Source organism: Micropterus dolomieu, linkage group LG04 (assembly GCF_021292245.1).
Source record: "Micropterus dolomieu isolate WLL.071019.BEF.003 ecotype Adirondacks linkage group LG04, ASM2129224v1, whole genome shotgun sequence".
Lineage (NCBI taxonomy): Eukaryota > Metazoa > Chordata > Actinopteri > Centrarchiformes > Centrarchidae > Micropterus > Micropterus dolomieu.
In genome coordinates this window covers 14,485,404-14,510,536 of record NC_060153.1, presented here as the reverse complement: position 1 = coordinate 14,510,536, position 25,133 = coordinate 14,485,404, and the positions used below count along the sequence as shown (strand labels likewise).

The following is a 25,133-nucleotide window of genomic DNA, read 5'->3' as shown; positions in this document are numbered from 1 at the left end:
AGTTCTGATAGGCTGTTCAGGGAAATGCTAATCGCTGGTTAATGTCCCTTTTGTCAGTTTAACAGTCAGGCACCGCGTTATCAGGCTTCGGAATCAAAAGTGCCAGTTTTACGATCAGGCTGCTCAGGAATAGCACTTAGAGAAAGTGACCTCTCCACCCCCTTTCTTTTGTTGGGGTCTCTTCAGCCATCTGTTGAAAGTTGATCTCCACCTTCCTGCTTCTCTCTCTCTCAGGAAGAGAAGAATAGTTTTGAGTAGTTCAAATTTATTTAATATAAAAAGCACAAATCCACACTGTTGTCCACTATACTGTCTAACCGACTCGCAGTGTCTTTCCCGCTCTTTCTTACATTCACCGTCTATTTCTGTCATCGTGGTTGAAGCCAACGATTCTCAAGTGCGCCTCCTCCATGTTCCCATGTGTCTTCTTACAGGTGAGATCAGGATGGCCTTTGTCCTGTACAGGAACTTGGGTTCCTACTTGTCCACAGAGAACGCAAGTGTTAGACTGAGCAGCGATGCGGTCTATCCTAATTACTCTGTTATCGTCAACTCCCCGGTCATCACAGCATCCATTAACAAGGAGAGCAATAAGGTTTACCTGTCCGAGCCTGTGGTCTTCACTGTCAAACACCTGCAGGTAAGAAAGGTGCAAGGTGATGGCTTCACTTTTTGTAAACAATAAGAAAAAATTTGCTTTGGGAGAATGGGACTGACAAAGAGGTTAAAGGATAAGGCTGGTGATATTCTATATTTTCTTAACGAATCCCATGAAATGACCAAAACTAACTAGCTAGCTTAACCTGTACTCTATATAAATGTGTGTCAATTCACAGCTGAAAATAGTTCCCAGCAAATGCTCTATTTTCTTCTGTTTGAGTAATGTTTGCTTAAATATACAGTACCCAGCTGTGAAAAATAATAGCAATAATAACAATAAAACATGCCCAGGCATAGTCATACAGCTTGAAAATGTATTTACTGTCCCTAAGCATTGAAAGTTGTTGGTCATAGTTACGTAAATGTAATACAGGAGGACAGCTGTGGTATTAACAACAATTACAGTATAAGGGTACAATTGCATTGCGTCACAATTATGGATCTCAATGCAACACATGTATGTTGTATTGCTTATTCACCAAGCAAATGCTTATCCAGTTGGTGGTCCAGCTTGTTGGCAGCAAAAAGATCCTTACTTTTTCACTTGTTCATTTTGAGTGTAACTTTACAAACCCAACACACACAGGCTCATCAGTTTACACAACACAAGCAGCTCCTACATTCCCGAATCTCACACAACAAGCACGGACACAACACTGTCACCTCGTGCCATGGGTCCATGTTTATTTGTTGCTGCAATCTCGCATTCTGTCCCTTCTGTTTGTTGTTTTGTTGTTATGTGTGCTTGACTCCCTTTCTGTGTTTCTTCCTCTCTATCCCTTTCTCCAATAATTCCTCCCACCCTTTTTCTCACTTTTTTTGGCTGTGCCACCCCGCCATGTTCCTACCTCCCACCTCCCCATGACTAAGTATCTGTTCTCTGTCTTCCTGTTTCATCCCACCCCTCTTCCTTTTTGTCCCACTCTCTATCAATTTCTCCGGTCTCGATTTCTCTCGCTCACTCCCTCTCCCTTCCTCCTCTTCCCTTGCCCCCAGCATTCGGAAGAGAACTTCAATCCCAACTGTTCATTCTGGAGCTACTCCAAGCGCACCATGACGGGATTCTGGTCTACACAGGACTGTCGTCTGCTGGGCACCAATCGCACACACACCAGCTGCTCCTGCACACACCTCACCAGCTTTGCAGTGCTCATGGCCCACGTGGAGGTCAAGGTAGGCGTTTAATCTGCTGTGCCTCTGCTGTGTATCAACGGGTCAGTTGTTCATCATTTGATTAGCTGTGGCTGGCAAGCCTGGTCAATGGATCTAAAAAAGAGGAAGGAAAGAAGGGAAGGAGACCACAACATCTGGAAAATAGATTATAACTCATCAGACTCACTAGTGCTGAGTAATCAAACTTGGCAGGAGAAGTTATACAATTGATTCGTCAAGCCAGATGATGACATCGGGTTGACAAAAAAATGTGCACTTCAAACAGTTCTGGATTACCAAAACAGATACATTTTAATTTACCATAGAAACTTACATCAAAGACAAAAGCTGCTGGTCTTGTTTAATTGGAAAAATTTAATTTGACTGATCATAAAGTGAAAGTGGCATTTTTATTTTGATATCCATGAGCCACTGTGGGAAGCGGATAAAAAACCCATATTGTCCCGCTGTGTGTGGGATAAGTACTTTTTGTCTCCCTCTTTTGTTACGTTAAGACCAAGTTCCTTCCCACAAATCAGCTCTTGTAACTCTGGATATTATGTGACACCCAGTCTCTCCCTCTGGGCCAGAGGATGTGTGTTACTTCTAAAGGGGTCATGGTCAGAGCTGGCTTGGCAGCCCTTTGTGAACACAGTGTGAGGGTTTGAGCAGTAGATCCATCACAGCAGTGCTATGTTGAACATTGCTCTGCCTGCCAGGTTGCAGGACACTGATGGATAGAGCCAGCACACCTGTGCAACTCAGCGTTACGCTGCGGCCCTGAACGCTCAGCGACACACAGCCAGACTCACATTAGTCAGGGGAGGGGGATGTCTGTCTGTTCCTACAGTATGTTTCATGTTACAACACTATCTATGATTCATGTATGTTTTTAGCAAATGGAGGCTAAATATAACTAAATATAGCTGTATGTGTCTATTAAATAATCCATTCAAGCTTGCCTCTCTCTTTTCTTGCACTTCCTGCAGAAAGCCGACAGCATGCACGACCTGCTCCTGGATGTCATCACTTGGGTGGGGATCCTGTTGTCGCTGGTTTGCCTACTTATTTGTATCTTCACCTTTTGCTTCTTCCGTGGGCTGCAGAGTGATCGCAATACCATCCACAAGAACCTCTGTATCAGCCTGTTCATTGCTGAGTCGCTGTTCCTGGTCGGAATCAACAGGGCCGATCAGCCGGTAAGAAGGGTGTGATTTTCTTTGTCCGCGTGTGTGTGTGTGTACAATTTTCAGCATGTGCACATGCATATTCTTTTGACTACAAGCAATGACATAGACTAATAAAAACAAATATTTTGCACATAGGCTCCATTTCAAAATGTGCCTTTTTATTCATGCTGTGTTGGCGAAGCCTTGGCATAATGGTCCACTGACCAATACCACTGATCATACTGCATTGTTGGCAGAGTAAATTGTGAAATGTTTACTAACTTGCTGTCAGTGGTTGACCACATTGCCGATACATGAATAAGGAACAGCAGATTTGGTATATGCAGCGTTCCCGGAATAAATTGAAAAAACAAGTTTCTCTGGGTGGCTGTTAAACAAACTGCATCTGTGTATTCAAACCAGCCTGGATTATGCAACGTTTTTCTCATAAATTGTGAAAGCGAGAACCAGCAAAGACAGAGTTTAGTGGCATTGTTTGTACTGCAAATGCTCAGTTTTCCATTACTTTACTGAGTGCTCCAACCTTCCTCAGATTAATTGTATTACAGTTTGCTCTAATTCAGAAAGGTTTGCCAAACAAAGGGGGAAAAGGAGAAATGACATTAGGCTACTTGCACATTTAGTTTGTCATACATCTTGAATGGCAATTAACCTAAATATAATAAATATGCAGAGTACAAAAAAACTAATTTGCTTTGTCTTTGGTCTGTACTCAGTTGCAACAGAAATGATTTACAATGCACAAAGTGCATATTACACAGACTTACTTATTGGCTAGATAATGTATTAAAGCGTATGTATTAGCTTTGTTTTAGCTTAGCTGATGTCTATGCTGTTTTCAGTTGCTTTTGTTAGTCATTCCCCCCCTCAGGCTACAGTAGCTGTGGTCTATCTCCTTTGCCAGGAATCCTGTTGATTGTGAGGAGGATATTTGTAAAACAATGACACCTGCACAAACAAAGGCCATATTAGGCAGCATGGTGAATATAGGTTCAATCTGCATTTGTCCATGCCTATTAGAGCACTGTCAAGTAGTTTCACAGAAGACCCAAGTGTGCACACGTAACTGCTCAACTGTTTTTACCGTTTATAAATCAAGGCCTATGTGGTTAACAGATTTGTGGACTTTCATGTATTTTAAAACAACATTGCAATATTTACTCTGGATATTGATCATGAAAGTGCTGGTAAAGTGGTGTCACTTATTTTCTTTATTTGGTCTTCTTATAAAAGGTTGATGCTATGCAATCAAACATTTTCAAGTATCTCCAAGATCAAAAACAACAGAATTCATGTTTGCGATGTAGGTGCTGCCAATATGTAGTATTAAGGTTGATATAGTATAGTAATACGTTTATAGACATTTTATGTGAATTCACTTTTGAAACATTGAACACTAAGATTTACAATGTACAGTACTGTTGTAAACACCTCATAAGCAGGGTCAGGCCAGGACAGACAATGCACTTCAGCTTTCAGACCAACCTTAATTCTGGGTCACCGTTGACTGGCTAACAACTGGAGGTGTTAGCTTGTGAGTAACATTATATTTTGCATGTACATTTGTATAAGCAGGTTGGTTGAGCTTTGTTCCATGTAAAAATACAATTTACACAAGCTGCACAGTACAATAAATTTGTTATTGTGACAGTAAATTTATCAAATGGTATCATTTATCAGATGTGCTGTCATAGCGTGTGTTGTTTTTCTGCCATTGTGTTTTTTTACATGTGGAATAGAGAGGTGCATTTCCAGCACAACAAATGCACCCTTAACTGAAATAGTCCTGATGACACCCATAACAAATAGTCCTGCCCCCAGAGAGAGTGGACGGTTTTTAAAGACACAGAGCTACACTCCCTCCCCTAATGATGTACAGTGCAGTTTTGGCTCAACTATCTGGGTCCCCATAGTCTGTATTCCAATCACAGATCATGTTTTATAATCCATATGGTCCGCATTCAATATGCCAATCATGGATTAGGGCTTTAAACCTCACTTGTGCAAAAATAGTATAGGTTAGATCATGAGATGAGACATTCTCCTTTAATTCCTCTGGGCAAGGTCACCCAAATATAATCATCATTTGCTGTAGGACAAAATCAATGTGTGTGAGTACTGCCATGGTCTTACTGTACTGTGTTGTGTATATGTACACAACGCTGTTTTGGACATTGTAGATGTCTTAGTGCTAGGTAGCCTATGTTTTCTATGTCTGTGAGCTGTTTGAATCATGACAGTGTTTGTGACAGTTGTCTGTTGGGGAGGAAGTGCTCAGGGCTTTATCTCCTCCATAGTATTGAAGAAACCTTAGAGCAGCCTCAGGCCTTTGCATCCCGCTGAGCGTTCAATGAGAAAACATTCTTATTGCAAATGAAGAGAGAAAACACATTCGATAGAACGCATTTTGACATTGAGGTTTGTTTTTGCGTGGGAGGGATCATATTTCTTTGTATGTATGTGTGCCGCTGTATTTGTCTGTGCCATTCTCCTGTTAATTACTGGTGACTATTTGTGACCTCCATTAACATCCTCAGCGTCACTTAGCTCGCAGCCGGTTGAGCCAGTAATTCCAGCAGGAAAACTAAATGACTTTGTATAAGCGGCCACTTTTTTTCTTTTTCTTTTTTTTTTTAACCTGTGTGTGTGCGTGCATGTGTGTGTAAGCTACACTGTACAATCATTAGAAATGGAAATGAGCGACTCCCTCGCCCCCTAAACTCATTGTCTCTCAGACATTAGGTAATTGTCTCACGCTACAAACCCCTCCATTATAATAGTCTGTGTGTTAGCTCTCACATTCAATGATTTAGGAGTGACTCCTTAGATTTGAACATTGCCATGAACGCGACGGGCTAGATCTCACAGCTCATTCTTTTCTGAAGAACCCCTCTTTTCTTCCCTTCCCTGTTGCCTAAATTGTTAATGCAGGTTTGATACCCCTCTTTAATTTTCCTTCTGCTCATCCTTTGCTGCTCTGTTTTTCCTCTTTTTTTAAATTCAGGAGACTCTCACAGGGTTTTATAATTGTTTTTGTCATCTCTAACTCTTACATCCCTTTCATCTCTCACTGTTCACTGCATGGCTACTAACAATGTGATTTAAAACCTATTCACTCACTTTCAGTGCGAATGTATAACCACTGATGGGTGCCAATGTTATAATTTTTATTTGATATTTAACCATTCACCATTTCACAATAAACTAAATTAAGAACTTGTACTGTATTTTGATTATGTCGTTCACTTAAAAGATACAGTGCAGCTCTGGTTATCACCTAAAACTGTAATTTCCCTCCCACCACAAGGAAAGTTTCCCACCCCTGGTGGATAATAAAGGAATATTCTGTAATATTCTATATTCTGTTATTCAGTATCTAAACTGATGTTACTTCTAGCTTTTTCCAAGCTCTAAAATGTGTCAGTTTTTATGTGTGCTTTGTCTCTTTCCTACCAATCTGCTGAGTCACTTTTGCAGCAGTTCCAGTCATTTTTGTTCATCCTTGGCATTGACAAAAAATCATATTGTATTTTCAAGTGTTGCCAAGTCGCTCGCCCTCCCTCATCAAACCCCCACCACCACTCTTCTCTCTCAGCCCCTTCTGAAAGTGCTTTGCTACTTCTGTTTGAAATGTGGTCAATCAGCAGAGGCTGCAGCACCAACTTGTCACTTATATTTTCTCATTTATTTTCTTAGATGACTTGTATGTGTAGACGTGGTGTAAGGTGTGAAGGAGGCTCGACTAATATTGCTTTCTTGAAGTGATTTTCAGTCATTCTGTCACCTGTAATTGCTGTTATAGTATACTATGATTGTGAATTCCCTCTATATCTGGTTGCCTTATCCTCCTCTCCCTCTCCTGTCTATGCCAGTATTGGCAGCCCACTTTTTAATCCTTCACATTTCATTCCTTATGTGAATATGATAAATGCTTACTCTCTAAGTCTGACTCATACCCTTATCGCCCGCAGTGTTTGTGTCTTTTTTACACTTTCTAACTCATCAGTGCAAATGTCCACCAGATTAAATACTTCCTGAGCATTATTGTGTGTAGTGTTGCTGTATTTTCAAATCCTCTCCATCTTTTCTTTCCCACACCAGATTGCCTGTGCAGTCTTTGCTGCCTTGCTCCATTTCTTCTTCTTGGCAGCCTTCACCTGGATGTTCCTGGAAGGGGTGCAGCTCTACATCATGCTGGTAGAGGTGTTTGAGAGCGAACACTCCAGGACTAAGTACTTCTACCTGGCAGGATATGGAGTGCCTGCTGTCATTGTGGCTGTCTCCGCTGCAGTGGACTACAGGAGCTACGGCACAGACCGAGTGTAAGGAAAGAGGGGTGGCGAAAAGAACGAAGCATGGAGGAAGGATGGATGATGGGGCGAGGGAGGCTGGAGTGCCTGCTGTCATTTTGGCTGTGTCTGCCACAGTGGACTCTACAAGCTGTGGCACTTCTGAAGCGTCAATACAGAGAGGTTGAGAGGGGAGAGAGGCAGAGACGACGAAAGAGGGGGAGAGAAGTATGGGGACAAGCAGGGGAGGATGCACCACAGAGTGCCTTCATGAGCACAGCAGCGGTAATGTGTGAATATGGAAGGATTTAACGGGCAGGATAGAAGGAGGGGGTGCACAGTGGAGCAGATTGAGGGAGAAAAGGAGTGGTTTAAGTGTGAGATTGTGAGAATGGAGGGATGGAGAAGGGAGTGATGGAGTAGTCTGTCAGGGTGTGCACATGTCCATACTGGCTTCCACTTGTGTGAAGAAAAAAAAACTAGATTCCCCAGAGGAAATGCAGAGTAGTGAGTGGGATGAGCACATACATTAAGAGCACATGGTAACATATTCATGCATGCTTGACTTGTCCAACCAGAGACACAGGGTGAATCCAAGAAAAGGCAGCCAGCATCTCATTCATATGAATTATATGCATAACAGGCCACCTACAAATACACTGGAGTGAACACAATAACACTTTCACATGCGTGACCTGTCCGCTCTATTCATACTGAGATTCTGAGAAAAAGCCAACATTTTATTCATACAGTAAAGAGGACATTAACAATATGGACATTGCGTTTAAAAAAATATCTTCAACTCATAAATGAGTGGCTTCATATAGGAAGTGAAATATGACAGGACACTATAGGACTGTTAAATGATTCACATGCTCAAATGCACACGTTCTCTGCTCCTCTTGGGGCCTTTTGTACTTCAGACCTTGTAGCTTTCCACCAGCTACACATCAGCTCGAAGAGGTTTGAAGGCAGGGAAAAGAAGGGTCGAATTTTGCTGTGTTTAACCGTCAAGCCACACCAATCCTTATGCCACTTAGATCAATATTTCATTGTGGGATGATCATTAAAACATGAGAGTCTGAATGCCAAGATCTGAATGAATAATCAGACTGCGTGCCATTAGACTAGGAGACTTGAATTGAGACAATAGCTATGGTTTGACAGTAAAAATGCAAAATTAAATGATGTGTTTTTGGAGAACACTGTAGAGCTTATCAAATAAATCACACTGAAATAAGTGAGGGTGTAAAAGACTCGTCACCACATAAAAGCAATCAGTGTTTCTGCTTTTACTGGCATTATACCTCATGGATTTGAAAATAAGGTGAGTAGTAGAAGTATTTTAATAGCAAAGTACATTTAATTAAAAGCAGACTGACTCATTTGTCAGTCCAAATGCAGCCGCTTATCATGATTGACATAACACATTGAGACAAAACCTCTGAAAATATCATCTGCCATCCCTGCTGTTTCACCTTGTCACATAACACACCCTGTTCTCCCCTATATTAGCCAGTGGCACTGAGTCTCATTCACCTCCCATAATGAAGGTTGCTATGACTTAGCAAAGGAGCCCTAATGGAGGATACAGTGATACAGGCAGGGACCCATAATGGAGGGCTCTCTAATGTGGTGGAAATTGAAAGATTAATAATTCAAAAGCAGCTGGTCATGAATCAGTTGGCCATTTTGCGCCAGCGTTTTTTTTTTTTTTTTTTTTTTTTTCCTCTGGCACCTTTTTCTGCAACCCGTTGGGTCTGACCTCAGTGGAGGGCACTCACAGACATTTGCTTCAGTCCCCTGTTTGCTGCAATTGATGAGTCAAGATGTTTGGGGTAATATAATTTAGCATATACCAGTATGTCTTTTACTATCAATGCTAACCTTGAGGTCAGAAATGAATGCGTGTGTGTGTGAGGTTATGTGTTCATTCATGTCTTCTGTCTCTGAAGGTGTAGGTGAATGTTTGTGTGTATTATATTATTTATGTGTATGTGTATGTGCATGTGTTCCTCTCTCTTTTAACCTCACCACAAGCCATTCACAGATTTTATAAATAGCCTGGTATGAGGGCTGCGTCCATAACTCAGTATTCAAATGAACACAGTCTTGTCATATTTTTGCGACCGCAGGATGCGGCCGTGTCATATATCTGTGTCCTAAGGGGGAAGTAAAGGTTTATTTATCACAGGTGCTCATACCTCGCTGTCTGCCGCTCTGTGTGTGATGTATGTTTGAGCTGTGTGTATAGTCTATTTCCTTCATCACCCTACACCTTTCTCACTGTTCTTCATTTCTTTCACTTTTTTTTACCCCCCCCCGCCCGATTCCTTTCCTTTCTCTATTGGGATGCATTTGATATTCTGTATGTCATGTACATTCTTTTTTTGTGGCCCCTTTTCTGCTTTGTTGTGTGTATGTGTGTAACTATGATGCATGTCCTGTCCTCTGATGGTAAATCCTTGCTGCCCTACATCCGTCTGAGACTGGAGCATGTTTTTAATCCCTATGTGTCTTTCATCTCCTGTTCTTCTTTCCTCTGTTTCTCATGCATGATGTCTCTCTCTCGCTGTCTCTCCCTCTTGCTCACTTGTTTCTCTCTCTTTGTCCCTCTCCCTGCCTCTGTCTATCTCTCATGCTCTGCCTCTCTCCCTGCCTCTGCCATCTTTATCTCTGTCCCTCTAGGTGCTGGCTGCGATTGGACACATACTTTATCTGGAGCTTTATAGGTCCTGCTACACTCATCATTATGGTGAGAAACACAAACATGCATGCTCACACACACTTGACAGAGCATAACATGTACAGAGTAGAATGGCTGTCACATGTTCATGCAGGAACAAGGGGTTACATTAAGGTGCTCATTAATCTCCAACAAGGTTTGCCTTAGCTCCTCAGCAGAAGGAACTTTCTATGTCAATTTAATAATTCCCGTGGATTAACTCTCAAGTGGGCACATATTCCAACATACTGGAAATCTTTGGAAGGACACTTATTTGATAATCCAGACATTTTGCTTCCTTATTGCCTTGCTACTTAATTACATTGCACCCCAAATACACAGAAAAAAGGGGCAACGCAGTCAATTAACATAGTCACTGAATGTCAATGAATGATGTTTTATCAGCAAACTGTTCTGGGGAGCAGGGACAGGCACCATACCTTGAACAATAGAGACAGAAATTAGATTCAGACAACTTGACAGACACACAGATGGAAAAACAAAACAAAACACAATGAAAATAATATAAAAAGCAGTTTTGGGAAAGACAGAATGATGTTCCCAATTAGGTGAATGTCAGTATGTACGCTGATGCTCTGTACTAATTTAAGAAATGTCAGGCAGGATATCACTGTTGTAACTGGGGCTGTAAGTGAGAAAGGTGCAGGCAGGACTGCTCTGTTATAGTGTTCTGTCCATTGGTACAGCCTTAGAGACCAAACACTGTCAGTCCAGACAGTCATTATTAAACCACCCTATCTATGAATTAGCAGGCCAATAGAATAGACAGCATCTGTGAGAATTGGATTTCTATTGTAACAATGATCCTCAATGGATGTAATGACTGCTTTATTTTCCCTGATGCTCAAGCTGCTGTATTTTGAGCACATAAAGGGCTGTTGATTGTGGGCTGATACTGTGTCCCCAAGCAAATTACTGCTGGATGGGAAAATGAAATGATATGCACTGTGTGTGAGTGAATTGTTGTGGTGACATTGTCTTTAATTAGGCTTGTTGCTGCAGAATATTAACTTGTGTGTGTGTGTTTGTGTGTGTGTGTGTGTGTCTGTGTGTGTCTGTGTCTGTATGTCTCAGCTGAATGTAATCTTCCTTGGTATCGCTCTTTATAAGATGTTCCATCATACGGCCATTCTCAAACCGGACTCTGGATGTCTGGACAACATCAAGTAAGTGCATATATACATACAGTCCTGGCATCACATTAGCGTGGCTTGGTTTTGAAAGCAGGTTTGATTTTGCATGCTTGTGTGTGGATTAAGCTAAAGGAATAATTCTGGTGAAATCAGAAGATTGATACCACCCTCGTGCCTCTCTGTTCAATGTCCAGCTGGTGCCAGCAGCTGGTTAGCTTGGCTTAGCATAAACACTGGAAAGCAAGGAAACAGCCAGCCAAACTCTGTATGAAGGTAAAACCTCTCAAACTAACTAAGTAACATGTTTTTAGTTTGATTCGTACAACAGTCAAAGTGTTAAAACAAGTTACAGTTTTACAGGGGGGTGATGTGCCAAACAATTTGTTAGCCGGGTGAGAACAGAACAGTCCAATCTACTGTAAAACACGGAATTATTGTTTTTACATTTTGTTTTTTGTATGGATCAAGCAAACAAGATGTGACGTATTAATAGTAAGCTTTCAATTTTGTTACCTTTAAACACAGCCTGGTTAGCTGTTTCCAGTCTTTAGGCTTAGCTAACGGGTTGCTGGCTGCATCTTCACATTTACTTTCAGACTTGAGAGTATGTCTTCTCATCAAACTCTAAGAAAGAATATGAAGTATTCCTTTAAGTCTAATTTCTATCAGCCTTTTGTATGTTATCGTGTCACAAATCTCATTTCACATTTGACTTGCCTAATTTGAAGACACTTGTCATTGAATTTATCACATTATTATTCCCAGTCATGTCATGGTTACTCATATCAGCCTTACAGAATGCCAATGAAATATGACTTCATTTCCACTACTAAGCTAACTAATCAGAATTGTTATTTGTCGTTCCAGTGCAGCTCAAGACAAAAGGCTCAGTCTAATTCAAACAATAAGCCATGGCTCGGAGCTCAACGCCTTACTGAGGCACAGCTTAAAATTTATAATGTAAATCATAAAAATGGCTTATTCATTTGATTTATCATTTAAATATTATTGCCAATATATCTTTCATGACAGCAGTTTTAAGTAGGACTTCAAGTGGGAAGCGTTTTAGAAATAAAGGCGAAACCAGCTGACCTGTGTTTCACTGCAGTTCAGGGGAATGTATTAAAAAAGCCCACTGAAAGATGAAAATCAAAGGATGATTTAGAATATGATGCTTTTGAATCTTTTTCAATAACTTTCCTTCTTTCTGAGCCCACTAAAGGCAGAATAGATTTTAATCTATTTCACATCATTAGTCATGTCTTATTGTGGTTCATTTACTTGTTAATCATCATCATGCCCTTTTTGTCTTCTTTTTTTCTTCCTTTTGTTTTCTTTGTCTCTTTAACTCCAAGCCATCATAAGTTGTCTTTGTTATGGATTGGCTCCGGTAAGGCCACTCTCCAATCAGGATGCCTTTCGTCTTCCTAGAGACATGTTGATTGGTTTGCTTGTTGTCTTACTCGCCTGTAGAACCTGAATAGAGTCTATGCTTATCCTTAAATTAACCATTAACCTACCTTGTAAAATTGATTACTTGCTGATGTGTGATTTGTGAGCTCCTATGACCTACAGACTTAATGTGCTATTGAAATATTATAATGGTGAGATGTGAATGAGGTGAAACAGAGCTGAGAGAGAGAAACCATGACTCAAGGGAGCAGTGGAGGAAGAGGTGGAATGGAGGGAAGGAAAAGGGAGGGATGATACCCTTTATTGAAGAGGGTCGTCAGACGAGCTTTATTGGAGGCTCTGTCTCGCCTCAATGGTGCCACAGAGGGCAACATCGAATCAATCACCGCAGTCTCACTCACTTACTCTCCTTCTCTTTCTCTCTTCCTTCCTCCTGACTCTCCTAATATCTCCATCCACCCTCCTTTTTTCATTACCACCTTTCTTTGTCTCCATCCCTCGCATGAGAGGTGATCACTGACCAGTCAGCCAATCAAATTAACAGCCATCTTCACGGCTGTGGCAGACCCGAAAACTGTGACCTTTAGTGGGAAATGTCATTTATAATGGCGGTCATGTCCCTCTACTTACTGCCCAGTGGAGCCACTCATATGGCCGCACGCACTCATGGGAGGACTTAGAATACATACACATGCCGCGACACCACCAAATTCCTCTGACATTTGGCCTTTATGACTCACTTCTGCGTAGGCTATATTTGAAATAGAGGTTCACAGTCTTTTATTACATTGAATTCAATTAAACTGTTATAGTCACTATTGCACTAACAGACTTCAGTGCCCACTTTTGCCTGTGAAAATGTCTTTTACCCTTTGCCATGTACTTTGAGTGATAGAGTTTTGTTGGAACTTGGAAAAAGTCTTGATAATAGTGGCTGACGTCAGCTGGCTTATAACCTCTCCTAACTCTCTTGAGATGGTATCTAAATGAGCAAATCCTCTCTCTCTCTCTCTATCTCTCTATCTCTCTCTCGACTCTCTCACCCTTTTCATAAGAGTATAATTCTTTTAGGCAAAACCTCCCACTGTTTTCTCCATCCCACTCACACAGCGTTGGGACTCTCTATGAACCCTCTCTAACCCCTTTCTCCTGCCTCTTGATCCCACATGCATCAAACTTGGCTGAATAGCTTTTCTGATCCAGGGAAAGAGACAGGCTTCTCATGTTACCCTGCTTACAATTATGTACATGTAGTATATGTTGTCAAGAATGTGGTCTATTGAATTAAATTTTAATCTTAAGTGACTGAGCATTTTTCCCTCTCAATTATTTCCCCTCTTCTGTAGGTCTTGGGTGATTGGGGCAATAGCCCTGCTGTGTCTGCTGGGCCTGACCTGGGCTTTTGGCCTGATGTACATCAACGAGAGCACCGTCATCATGGCTTACCTTTTCACCATCTTCAACTCCCTGCAGGGCATGTTCATCTTCATCTTTCACTGCATCCTGCAGAAGAAGGTGAGGGAGACAAACAGAGACAAAGCTGGACAGAAATAGACAGACAGGCAGACAAATACAAGCGCACACAGACACACACATTTGCTAGCATCGATCAGCAGGGACACCAAAAATATCTGCAGAGCTGTCACAGGTTTGATTGGTCATTCAGTAACCTTACTGGCTGCTCAATTATCTCTCTCTCTGTCTCTCTTTCTTAAACTGTCTGTCTTGACTTGTGGCAGCAGGTAACCCAATAAGCTGCTCTTACAGTGTTTCTATCTTCCCCCAGACAGAAAAGAAAGTTTTTCATCATCAGATATGGCCATCAAGCCCAAAATAGCTTGTTCAAAACTTTTAAAATATTAAGCTCTAATTGTTTTAAATTTTGGGCACATGCAGAGGAAATATATATCTTTTTCGATGTCTCATTGGCAGTGGTTACAGATTCACACTCCTATAATGATTTCACTGATTGAATACATTGCCTACACTGACACACAGCTCTCCTTGCACCCCACCCCCTTTCATTTTAACGGGATAACCTCCTTTATATAAATGTTTTGGGTTTGTTTGGCCTAAAGGATTAGACACATTTGTGAGTACATATGTATCACTTTTTATATTTAAATTATATATGGCTTCCAGGAGAGCCTACACATCCTAAGATATTTTTACAGTCTCCCACACACTGTCAGTGCCTGGGAGTAGAGAAGAGGAGTAGGATATGGAATGAAAATTCATCAAATGCTTAATACTCTCGTCTGGCTGTAGTCCCACAGAGAGTTTTTAGTTATAAGTGTACGACCAGTAAACAAGTGCAGTGTGTATGTGTGTGCGTGTGCGTGTGTGTGTGTGTGTGTGCGTGCACGTACTGTACTTAGGTATTTGTTAGGCCGTAGGATCAGGTATCCTAAGAGATGTCCTCAGAACAGTGCTGAGGTTTTCTTTGGCTGCAAACCAACACGGTTTCTCCCAAGATGCATGGAGCAACTCACCACACAGCTGTTCAAACAGAGCATGTGGCAATACATGTCTGCCGGTCCAACAAGCTTGTTAAAAAGCAATTACAGTCCTATTTGTTCTAACTTGATTGGGATCTAAATGCAGATGTTCTGTGTGTACGAGTGCATCATACATCTCCTGCAGGAATAAGTCCATTTCAGATGGATATGTGGCGGTAATAACATTTGGGGTGGATGTTGATGGGAGAAAGATTATGAAGTTAATCCTTTAATGTCTAAATTTTTATGGAGTTAGTGTTTGCACAAGGAATTTGAGTAAAAGGAGAAGTCAACAGGGACACTATATCAAGTTAAGCCCTTCTAGTCTGTTTCTTTCTGGGCACGTCATCTTAAAAAATGTGCTTCAATAGCTGCAAGTTAAAAGTGGAACATCAATCAATCTCTTCTCTTTCGTGTGTTCTTTTTGGTTTCATATATGTAAATAGGGTGTCTGTTTGTAACTCACACCTCCTCTGCCCAGGTGCGTAAAGAATACGGCAAATGTCTGCGTACTCACTGCTGCAGCGGCAAAAGTGTGGAGACGTCCATTTCCTCCTCCAGTAAGACCACGACTTCACGGACCCCAGGCCGCTACTCCACAGGCTCACAGGTGAGCTTACCTGCCTGCACACCTGGACGCTACAGCACAGCAGACTCTCAGGTGAGGCCGGAGCACGCCATGAGGGTTTTGGGTTATCGCTGTTCACTTTCAACGAGATTCAGGTTTCATTTTATCATAGGCAAATTTTAACAAAAAGGAGAAAAAAAAACACTTGTGAATATGTGATTAAGTTAGAATGCTATATATGCGCAGACTTAAAATGTGGGTTTTGTGTTGAAAGTGCGATAGCCCAAACCCTGACTTACAGCCTCACATATTGATGCTGACACACAGGTAGATGGAGTATAAATGGCACTGACGGGTGATTATTTTTCCCCACCTGTTTCTCTCTTGCTGGTCGTTGCTTTGCTTTTTCCTTTACTGCCTCTCCTGCACTAATTTGCCCCTCTTTTGCACATCATACCCTTTATGTTACATTTCTTATTTATTTCCCTTTTCTTTTGTAATCATGTCTTTCCTCCCTCAACTTGTTCCTGTACCTTCCTTTTATTCCTCCCTCTCCTCCATTAATGCTACTCCTCTGTGTCTGTGCCCATACCTCCACTACCTCTTTTCTCCTCTCTGTCTCTTTCGCTTCTTTTCTCCTGTATATAGAGTCGTATCAGGCGGATGTGGAATGACACTGTGCGGAAACAAGAGTCTTCCTTCATCACTGGAGACATCAACAGCTCAGCTACGCTCAACAGAGGTAACCACGGGATACCTACCATTTGCATCCTCATCACTGTAACCATATTTACTTTATTAATAGCGGGAGGCTCAGAGAGCATACGCTGTCATTTAGTAAAGTGGTAGGAGTCCCAACTCCAGATAATGGTACAGTGTTCTTGTAGGGAGAAAGATTAGCAGAATAGAGTGTAAATATCACTTCTGCTGCTTCAAAGGGTGACTTTACAGGAGGGACAGTTAGGAGCAGACTCTTCAAAACTGAAACATCAACCAGTTTGTGGTCCCATTATAAATTTTAAAGTGCAAAGTTGACTGTGCTACAGAGCACTTCTATACTTCTTTTCCCAAGGAGAGTCATTTTTTGAAGCATTTGTGGGTGATAAATCCTTGAAGCTAAAGTATGTGTGCAAGTCTTGAGCTGAACATCAGTGGTCCCTGTGTTATTATACTGTAAGTTGTGTTAGATGAATGCTTAATTACTAGCCAAATGTTCCAGTGTGTCACTTTAGGTGAAGTTACTGCTTCTAAAATGCGCTGTGAGTCTGTTTTCACTACAGCACTAGAAATGTACAGTAAAGTAGAGTAACAATTTGCAGTGTTTTTCAATTGAGAAACTATATGTTCAGCCCAGCTCATCTCATTATATAAAGGCTACTGTTATCAAGCTTTAGTATAGTTCATTGTGTTTCCACTGTATTTGGAGCTGCATATTGCTGTCCCTCCAGAGTAAGCCACTGTAAGAGCGGATTCCATGAGTATAGCTGTCTGAGGGTAATGAGGACAAAAACACCCAAATGGCTAGACATTTTGACACACACACACAGTGGAACGCATACACACGCGTGCACCGCCATTTGTTAGTCTCTCAGTCGAGGTGTGGCCCTCACTTCCTTCAGGCCACTAATAAGCTGTTAGCATGACAGATTGATGCTAAAGTAGACACGGTGTGTGTCAGCGCCTGAATTATCACACACTTAGTGAGGCAGGGCTTAAGACACCCCCACTTCTTCCTTCCCTCGCACTTTAAAGTATGGTGCAGAGAGCTACTCAGCCAGTCGATTTCAAATGACTACATACTTTGGCTTAGTGAATAAGGATGGGGTGGAATGAATTGGATATTGTGATAGGAGATTTACTTGTTGAAATTAGAGTGTAAAAAGGAGAAGGAATGTGTTCATTTTAACTACACTTTAAGACATTATTATGTCTAATTTATATTATTTAATTTGTCTGTTTAGCTGCGTTGGGACTATTGGTGCAAATTTGCTGTTTGGTCACCCTGACATATTTACCTTGATGCGATGAAGCACTGTCCCCTAAAAATAAACAGATGTATATATAAAGTTGACATTGGAGTAGTGAAAAATATATTTATTTCTTTTTACCAGATAATCTGTCCCGATGCCCAGAAAACCATTCAGTATTCTGCCACATTCCACTTTCTTCATTCTTTCTAATTTATTCTACCTGGAGCTGTATTTTGTCAGCCAAGTTCAGACTGTTGACCGACCTCTCCATTCTGAAAGGGAAATAGTGTTGAAGTTTTACTATTATGAACTGAATTGTGGTTTCTTTAAACACTAGATTTAGGAGTTAGATAACTAAAATGTTTTTATCATATTTTCTTTTAGTTAAAGAGCTGGACACTTTTTTCCCTCTAACCTATGTTTTGAAGCTATATGACATACATACACGCTTAGGAATAGTGGTAGAGGAAGTGTGTTGTTTGTTACAGTGGGGAATACAACGTGAGGATGAATGTATAGGAGTTGCCATGGTCATTCGTTTTTTTGGGGCGATTTCTGTAGTGTCTTCCACGTAGGGAAGAAAATGCACTGAGAACACTTTTTTGTGGCTCCTTTGTCCATTAACTATCCTGTAATCATGCTACTCCGCTCAAGTGTATTGAACTGCAGCACAATCTTCTCCGAGCTATGCTACTCTGTCTTTGTCTCTCTCTTGTCCCCTCCCTCGGCCTGTACGCAGTGGCTGCAAGAATGACTTGTCAAGCTTTTTCTTGGCTTTCACCTCAAGCTATGTTTGCTTGTTTGATTTACTTGTCCTCTTCTCTCCCTCTTTCTTCCACACACTAACTTTCCATCTCACTCTCCCTTTTTCTCTTTCCTTCTCGCTGACTTCCACTCTGCAATGTCTACATACTCTCTCCTTCAACCTCTGTCTCCTTCTTTTCTTGAGCGCTTCTCTCTTTCTCTCTCGACTTGGCTGTTGCTCTTCCTCTTTCTCTATCTGCCTGTACCAGGAGCCATGGCTAATCATCTTATAACTAATGCTCTCCTTCGTCCCCATGGTACTAACAATCCTTATAACACTCTCCTGGGGGACTCTGCAGTCTATAACAACCCGGCCATGGGCATGTACAACACCCAAGGTGTGCCTGATGTTTTGATATTATAAACATACAACATTTGAAAAAATTAGCTTAGTTATTTTTTCACTACTTTAAATTTGTTTTGCATGTTTGAATCATTTTAAAATGTTTGCTACTGTAATACACTTTGGCTGCATATCTGATTTAGCCTTTTTATGGCTCCCAAGTGAGACGATCAATCACACTGTAATAATCTGTTGATGATTTATCGAAACAGTGTAAGAAGTTTACTTGCTGATTTATTGTATGCTATAGATGCACACTGTACATTGCTGGTTGCAGATTACATTATCTTTTATAAGCTACTTGGGAGCCATGAAATATTTGCAATATTTTGTGGTAATGTTCTATTTTGTACGGTCTGTCTTGTATGTTTCAGTTGGGACTTGTGTATTGCTTGATTTAGTGCACGTCTACTGTATATACTATATTTAAAATTATTTTTGTTCTGTTTTCTCTGTGTTAAATAATAAACCATATGATAAAAGCCAGTTAACAATACGGGCCTGAAAAACAGACTTCTGTTTTGAGAATCAGACAAGGTGTCTTTGTTAAAATTGTTTTTATCATGCCACCAATTACTGTGCAACTTATTTTGTAACTGCTGAATGTTGTTTCTCTCGCTGTATGAACTCACATCTGTCTCTTTTCTCACTTCTCCCTCATGCTGTCCATTAGCACCTTACCGAGACACAAGTATGGGCTAAATTAATACTCAACTACTTCGATAACATTGACTTTCTTCTCTTTTTTGTTGCTTGCAAAGCACTCTGCCTAACATTTTCAGCCCAATCTACATCCAAACAGTAGTTTTGTTTGGCTGTCAGCCATGCTAAAGTTTTTCCCCCCAAATCATTAGTCGGTCCATGTAATATAGTTGTCTTATTTGGTTTGTCACACATTTTCAGATTCATTTTCTACAAAATGTTATTTAAAAGTTCTTCTCTGGTGGGGCTATATATACTGTTTTTAAAAAAAAGCATTACGCATTACCATTGAATCTCATTTAATTAAAATAGGGTGGATCAAATGTGCTAATTGACATTTTGATTATAACTGAGATGCAATAGGTTTGCCCTTAAACTTACTTGCAATATAATAACTTGAAGTCACTTCATCTTATTTTGCAGTGTAACTCTTAAATCTTCTTTTATATTGCTGTAGTGCTTGCAGTAATTGAGAAAAGAAAGTACTTCTGAGGTTTCTCTTAAATTAATTATGGACGCTTGAAGCATTTTTATTCCAGGGAAATTATCATTGCTACTTTTTAATCCTCAATTCACAGCACATGCTATGATATCAAACACTAATTAAAATTTCTCTTCTGAGAAATCCACTTAGTTTATTTATGAATCCTAATAATTATTACCTTTTTTAAATTATTTGTTCCTCAGAGGGCATCCTGAACAACGCCAGAGACTCCAGTGTTATGGATACACTCCCTCTTAATGGTAACCATGCCAACAACTACAGCATGGCCAGCAGTGAGTATCTGAGTGACTGCGTCCAGATTCTAGACCGTAGTGGCGGCTACGGCACCCACAGCAACCACAAGGAGACGACCCTGGAGAAGAAGATCCTCAAGGAGCTGACCTCCAATTACATCCCGTCCTACCTCAACAACCATGAGAGAGCCACTACCGAGCGCAATCACAACCTGATGAACAAGCTAGTCAACAGCAGCATGGCCAATGGAGGTGACTGGTTTGATTTAAATAATTTCAGGTTTAGACAGTCACACACATTTATAGTTTATCTAGTCAGGGGCATTTCTTGTAAAGCAAATAATTAGGAATTCTTAGCCCTGACTTCCTTAAAAGACTAATTAAACACTGCCATCAGAGAGCTAAACGTCCTTTCCACAAGTTGGGTGCGTAAACACTTTTTTTGCCTAAAGATTTTCCAAACCACGAGAGGACACCAAAATCAGTGTTTAAAGTTTGGTGCTTTGCTGTAAACAGTTATGCTGTTGGTAGACATATACATATGTTGTAAATGAACATCCAATAACTGATTTTGTTTTGTCACTTGGGGGCAGCAGGAACATCCTGTGAACACAACACTCATATCATCACCACCTGTTCACATACAGTCGCCTATTTACAATCCAGTAGATACCGAGAAACATTAGCATTCACATGTAGTCATGTTTCTGGCCACCTGGCTACCGTAAGTCCAATACTCTATCTCCTTTAAGCTCTTTTTGGTTTCCACTAACTCCAAAAGGAAGTATCTGGCTCTTGAGCTTCCAAGTGCTCCACTATGTTCACCAGCTAGTTGTTAAATTTGCCTGTCTACTGTTTAATGTTGGCCAAGTAGCATACAGCGGTTTTATAGGGCTTTTACGCTGAAAGCTGCCTCCTGTGACTGAAAATGGCACTGATGAGAGTGGCGAGCTGAGCCAGAAAATTAGATCAAAGATGGTGAAACCCTTTGTAAAGCTGAGGGGAACTGTAGAGTCAGGTGATAATTCTCCATGGCTTCGTCACTATGAGCAACCCCTTTCACATTACACATTTTAGCCACTTTTAAAATCATCACCACTGTGCTAAAAGTATCACCACATGTAGCATACAAGCAATAACACTGCTCCTTTGTGAAATGAGCAGAAATATGCAGTAACTGTTATTCCTGCCTGGGTCTTTCAGGGAGCATGGCAGGAGGTAGCAGCAGCAGCAGCAGTGGAGTAGGTGGGTGTGTGGGCAGTAGTAAAGAAGACAATGGTCCCATGGTGCTGGACAACCCTGTAGCCTTCCCCCATGAGGAGAACCTGGGTTTGGAGATTATAAGAGAGGAGTCCAACGCTCCGCTCCTGCCGCCACGACCTCCTCCACCAGACAGCCACCCCCCACCTCCCCCACCACCCCACAGCTTCTCTCGACCACGGCGCATTCCGCAGGAGACCAGTGAGAGCTTCTTCCCCCTGCTGACCAATGAGCACACTGACGAGCACACGCATTCGCCCAACCACAGAGACTCGCTGTACACCAGCATGCCAGTGCTGACGGACCTCCAGGATGGGCAGATGAACGGTTTAACAGATGGAGAGGAAGACAGCTCCGGGGAGCTGCAGCCCTGTAAGAGTGCCACTGCTCCAGAGCTGGATGACGTCTATTATAAGAGCATGCCAAACCTGGGCTCCAGGAATCACCTTCATGAGCTACAGAGCTACTACCACATGGGCCGTGGTGGCAGTGATGGATACATGGTGTCCGGTAACAAGGAGGAGTCCGATTCGTCACCTGAGGAGCCACCTGTAGACCCTTCCCACTTGGTTACCAGTCTATAGAGCCAGTCAAGAGACTCCTATCCCTCCCCAGCCCACTATCGCACTTCCAACTTTCCAATGAAAACATTCTGCGTTGTTGACTGACAGACTGGATTGATGTACTGTGTGTGACATTAAATATATTTCATGACAATATGGTGGTCAAATATGAAAGCAGGGACTGAATGTATTGTCATAAATGGTGCAGACTGACAGGGCAGTTCTGAGAGACCTTTTGTGAACATCAAGCAGAAATGGAACTTTTAACCTGGAAAGGAGAGGAAGGGGAGGGATTCTGTAATTTTACCCCACCTGTTACTTTAATTTGGAATCTTGGATTGACCGAAGCCCTACAAGTTCCCCAATATGGACCTCTAGCAGATCATAGCATATAATCTCCTCTACCACCACTAAAGGGGCATGGCCCCCAGCCCTGGTTATAGGAGCTGCCTGTCTGTTTGTCTATATGTCTGTCTCTCTGTCTCACTCTTAAAGACGCTGGGTACTGGGATAATGTTTCCACCTCTCCAAAGGGTAGAACAGGCTATTAAAAACTGGTGTTCACAACATAAACTGGCCTTAAAGAGGCCCCACCCCACTACCTGCCAATCAAGTGGAGGATGTATGATATATGCCCTCACTATCGATCATCCCAAAAACTATTTATTGGGCAACCGAACTGTAACCATATCATGCTGATGTTCTGAATTCTCTTCCTGTTCGTATCTGCTAAACTGGAGTTGTGTCTGGGCTGGTGTAACATTCCTGCAAGTTCTAGTGACTGCGGCTACTGTGTATTTCACTGAAAACAAAGAAGGAAGATCATATTACAACAGACTGAATTAAAAAAAAAGAATGGGTTCCGTTTCTTCTCCTTTCTTCTGTAAAAGTTTTCAGTTATCAAAGGATTATAAAGAAATCACAAACTGTGTATGTATTGTACAGAATACAGATACAGATACAAATGTTGCATATGACCAAGTCTTTTATTTTTAAATTTTAGGTTACAAACCTTTTGTCTGTGGAACTGTTCTGAAGTGTCAATGATATGATCTGGTCATATGTAGACTACAGAACGAGCAAGGAACAATCTTTCATGTCACTCTTTCGTAAATACAGAGACAATTAAGCACTCCTTAATTAATACGCATATACCCAACGCACACTTCATTCTGGTCCTTTTTATAGCGACACCACTGTCACTTACATTTTGCAAATCAATTGTTACTACTATATACTTTACCACTGTGTAGATTTAAAATTAAAGGGAAAATGAAGTAGCAAAATTATGAAAGAGCCGGTTACTATGGAAATGCTACCTTTTGCTGCTTGCTGGAAGTGGGTTTCATCTCATTTGTTCTTGAATAAAGCATTTCCTTCCTTAAGGCACAAGCCTGGGTAACAAAAATTTACAAAGATATCAGATACCTGGAGTAACACAAGAACGGTTTATGTAGCATATCCTCTCTCTTGCCAAATATTATACCAATTAACATCACTTTGCTGGTTGAGATCTTATTATACAAAAGAAAAATAAATGTCATTCTCTAAACAAAAAAAAAAGAGAATTTCCACTATGAAGGGTGTGTTTCACCTGTGAAATGCCATGATTACATCATATATGTGTACTGAACATGTGAAAACTCTGCACACAGCAGCACTGTCCAATGTGGAAAGCCAATGTTTACTTATTTAGGAGGAAAATTTCGTAAGTGTATGAAGTGTAGCTTGCACATGTATCCCACAAGCCCCCTCCATGTCCCCGAGAGAGAAATTATTTATTTATCTGTTTATTGGTTTAAAGACAACAAAACAAGCTTAGAGGAAAGAAAACTGGCTTTAGGCAGGAGTTAAAAAAGTGGCCATGGGTTTGTTTTATGGTTCTTTTTTTAAATTATTATGATCATGATTATTACAATATTATTGCTAATTATTTATTCTTTTTGTATGGGTTCCAAGTTGAATGATCTCATAACTAATATTTGTTGTAACAGTGAAAGTTGTTTGCCAACAAATAAATTACTGACATAGCTTTGCGGTTTTCCGCCTCTTGAGTGTTATCAGTTATTACATCGAAATGAAGTGCTAACACAGAGTTAAACCCAACAGTGTTTTCACTTCAAATATGCATTTCGAGCTATTTAGAGAGATTACAAACTGTAGGTTAGCCAATATTTTGCTACATGCATTTCTGTTTCATTATTGGATGAAGTTCTACCTTTCTTTGGAAATCTGTAAAAACAACTAATGTCTGTAAATGCTTGTCAGTATCCTGGCTGTATGTATAGGAAGGTTTATAGAATAATATTATGCAAGTTATTTTGAAACAATTTTGAGTGTCTGACAAGTACGTTTGCATGCCACAGTTCATCATATTGAGACTAACTCTCCAACAATTTACATTTTCCATATGTATGGAGGACTGACCCCCACGGGTCAGGTGATTACAATAATTAATTAATACTTTCAGACAAACCACCTGTGAAGTGGCTACACACAACATAAAAGGTTAGGTTGAGAACAGGTTGGTGTTGGTTTAATACAGTAGACTTATGTTTGTGGAATGGGCAGCTTTTACTGTTAAAGTCAAATACCTGCTGTAAGATCTTTCATTGAAAACAACATCCAGAATGTAATGTGCACCTGGATGCCACAGTTGGATGCAAGAAAATGTGAAACAGACAGGAAGTATCACAATACAAGATTCCGTTTGTTTGCCTGTACACAATGGTTATCTAAAGATCATGTATGGTTTGGTATAGGTATGATCTCTCTGACTGTTTTTCCTGTCACCTAAAGGTAATGAATGTTTGTATAGGGATAGCATACCGGTTTTGGCATCGGGGGGTAAAAGCACCCGACCACTACTGCAGAAACAAGGTCAAATCCTCAACACCTGTGCTCTTGGTTTGGCAAAAATAATTGGCAGTGTTCATGGATGTGAAACTTGTGAGGGATCATGTCCTTGCACTAGAACTAGTAAACTAAGTTAAATAAGTGTAGAGAGAGGAGGTGAACTCTGTATTTACCATGCATGGTTCTCAGGAATCCTGCAGATGTTAGATGAGACCACCTGGGCCCTCCTAGGTTTGCAAAATGTATTA

General features: G+C 41.0%; 1 protein-coding gene across 8 annotated transcripts in view; it reads left to right on the top strand.

Annotated features, from left to right (window-relative positions):
- adgrl3.1 (adhesion G protein-coupled receptor L3.1) overlaps positions 1-24,060 on the top strand; it is a 90,771-nt gene extending 66,711 nt beyond the window's left edge. For 2 of the 8 annotated variants that reach the window (XM_046046978.1, XM_046046986.1), the window contains 13 exons: positions 435-640; positions 1,657-1,833; positions 2,802-3,011; positions 7,104-7,324; positions 9,980-10,046; positions 11,112-11,203; positions 13,930-14,098; positions 15,563-15,742; positions 16,298-16,391; positions 18,633-18,761; positions 19,440-19,457; positions 20,156-20,458; positions 21,410-24,060. In XM_046046978.1, coding sequence (XP_045902934.1) covers positions 435-640; positions 1,657-1,833; positions 2,802-3,011; positions 7,104-7,324; positions 9,980-10,046; positions 11,112-11,203; positions 13,930-14,098; positions 15,563-15,742; positions 16,298-16,391; positions 18,633-18,761; positions 19,440-19,457; positions 20,156-20,458; positions 21,410-22,050 — 2,507 coding nt within the window. In that variant the 3' untranslated portion in view covers positions 22,051-24,060. The remainder of the gene's footprint in view (positions 1-434; positions 641-1,656; positions 1,834-2,801; positions 3,012-7,103; positions 7,325-9,979; positions 10,047-11,111; positions 11,204-13,929; positions 14,099-15,562; positions 15,743-16,297; positions 16,392-18,632; positions 18,762-19,439; positions 19,458-20,155; positions 20,459-21,409) is intronic. The other 6 variants (XM_046046985.1, XM_046046984.1, XM_046046980.1 and 3 more) reach the window with 5 other exon arrangements.
- The last annotated feature ends 1,073 nt before the right edge of the window (positions 24,061-25,133 follow it).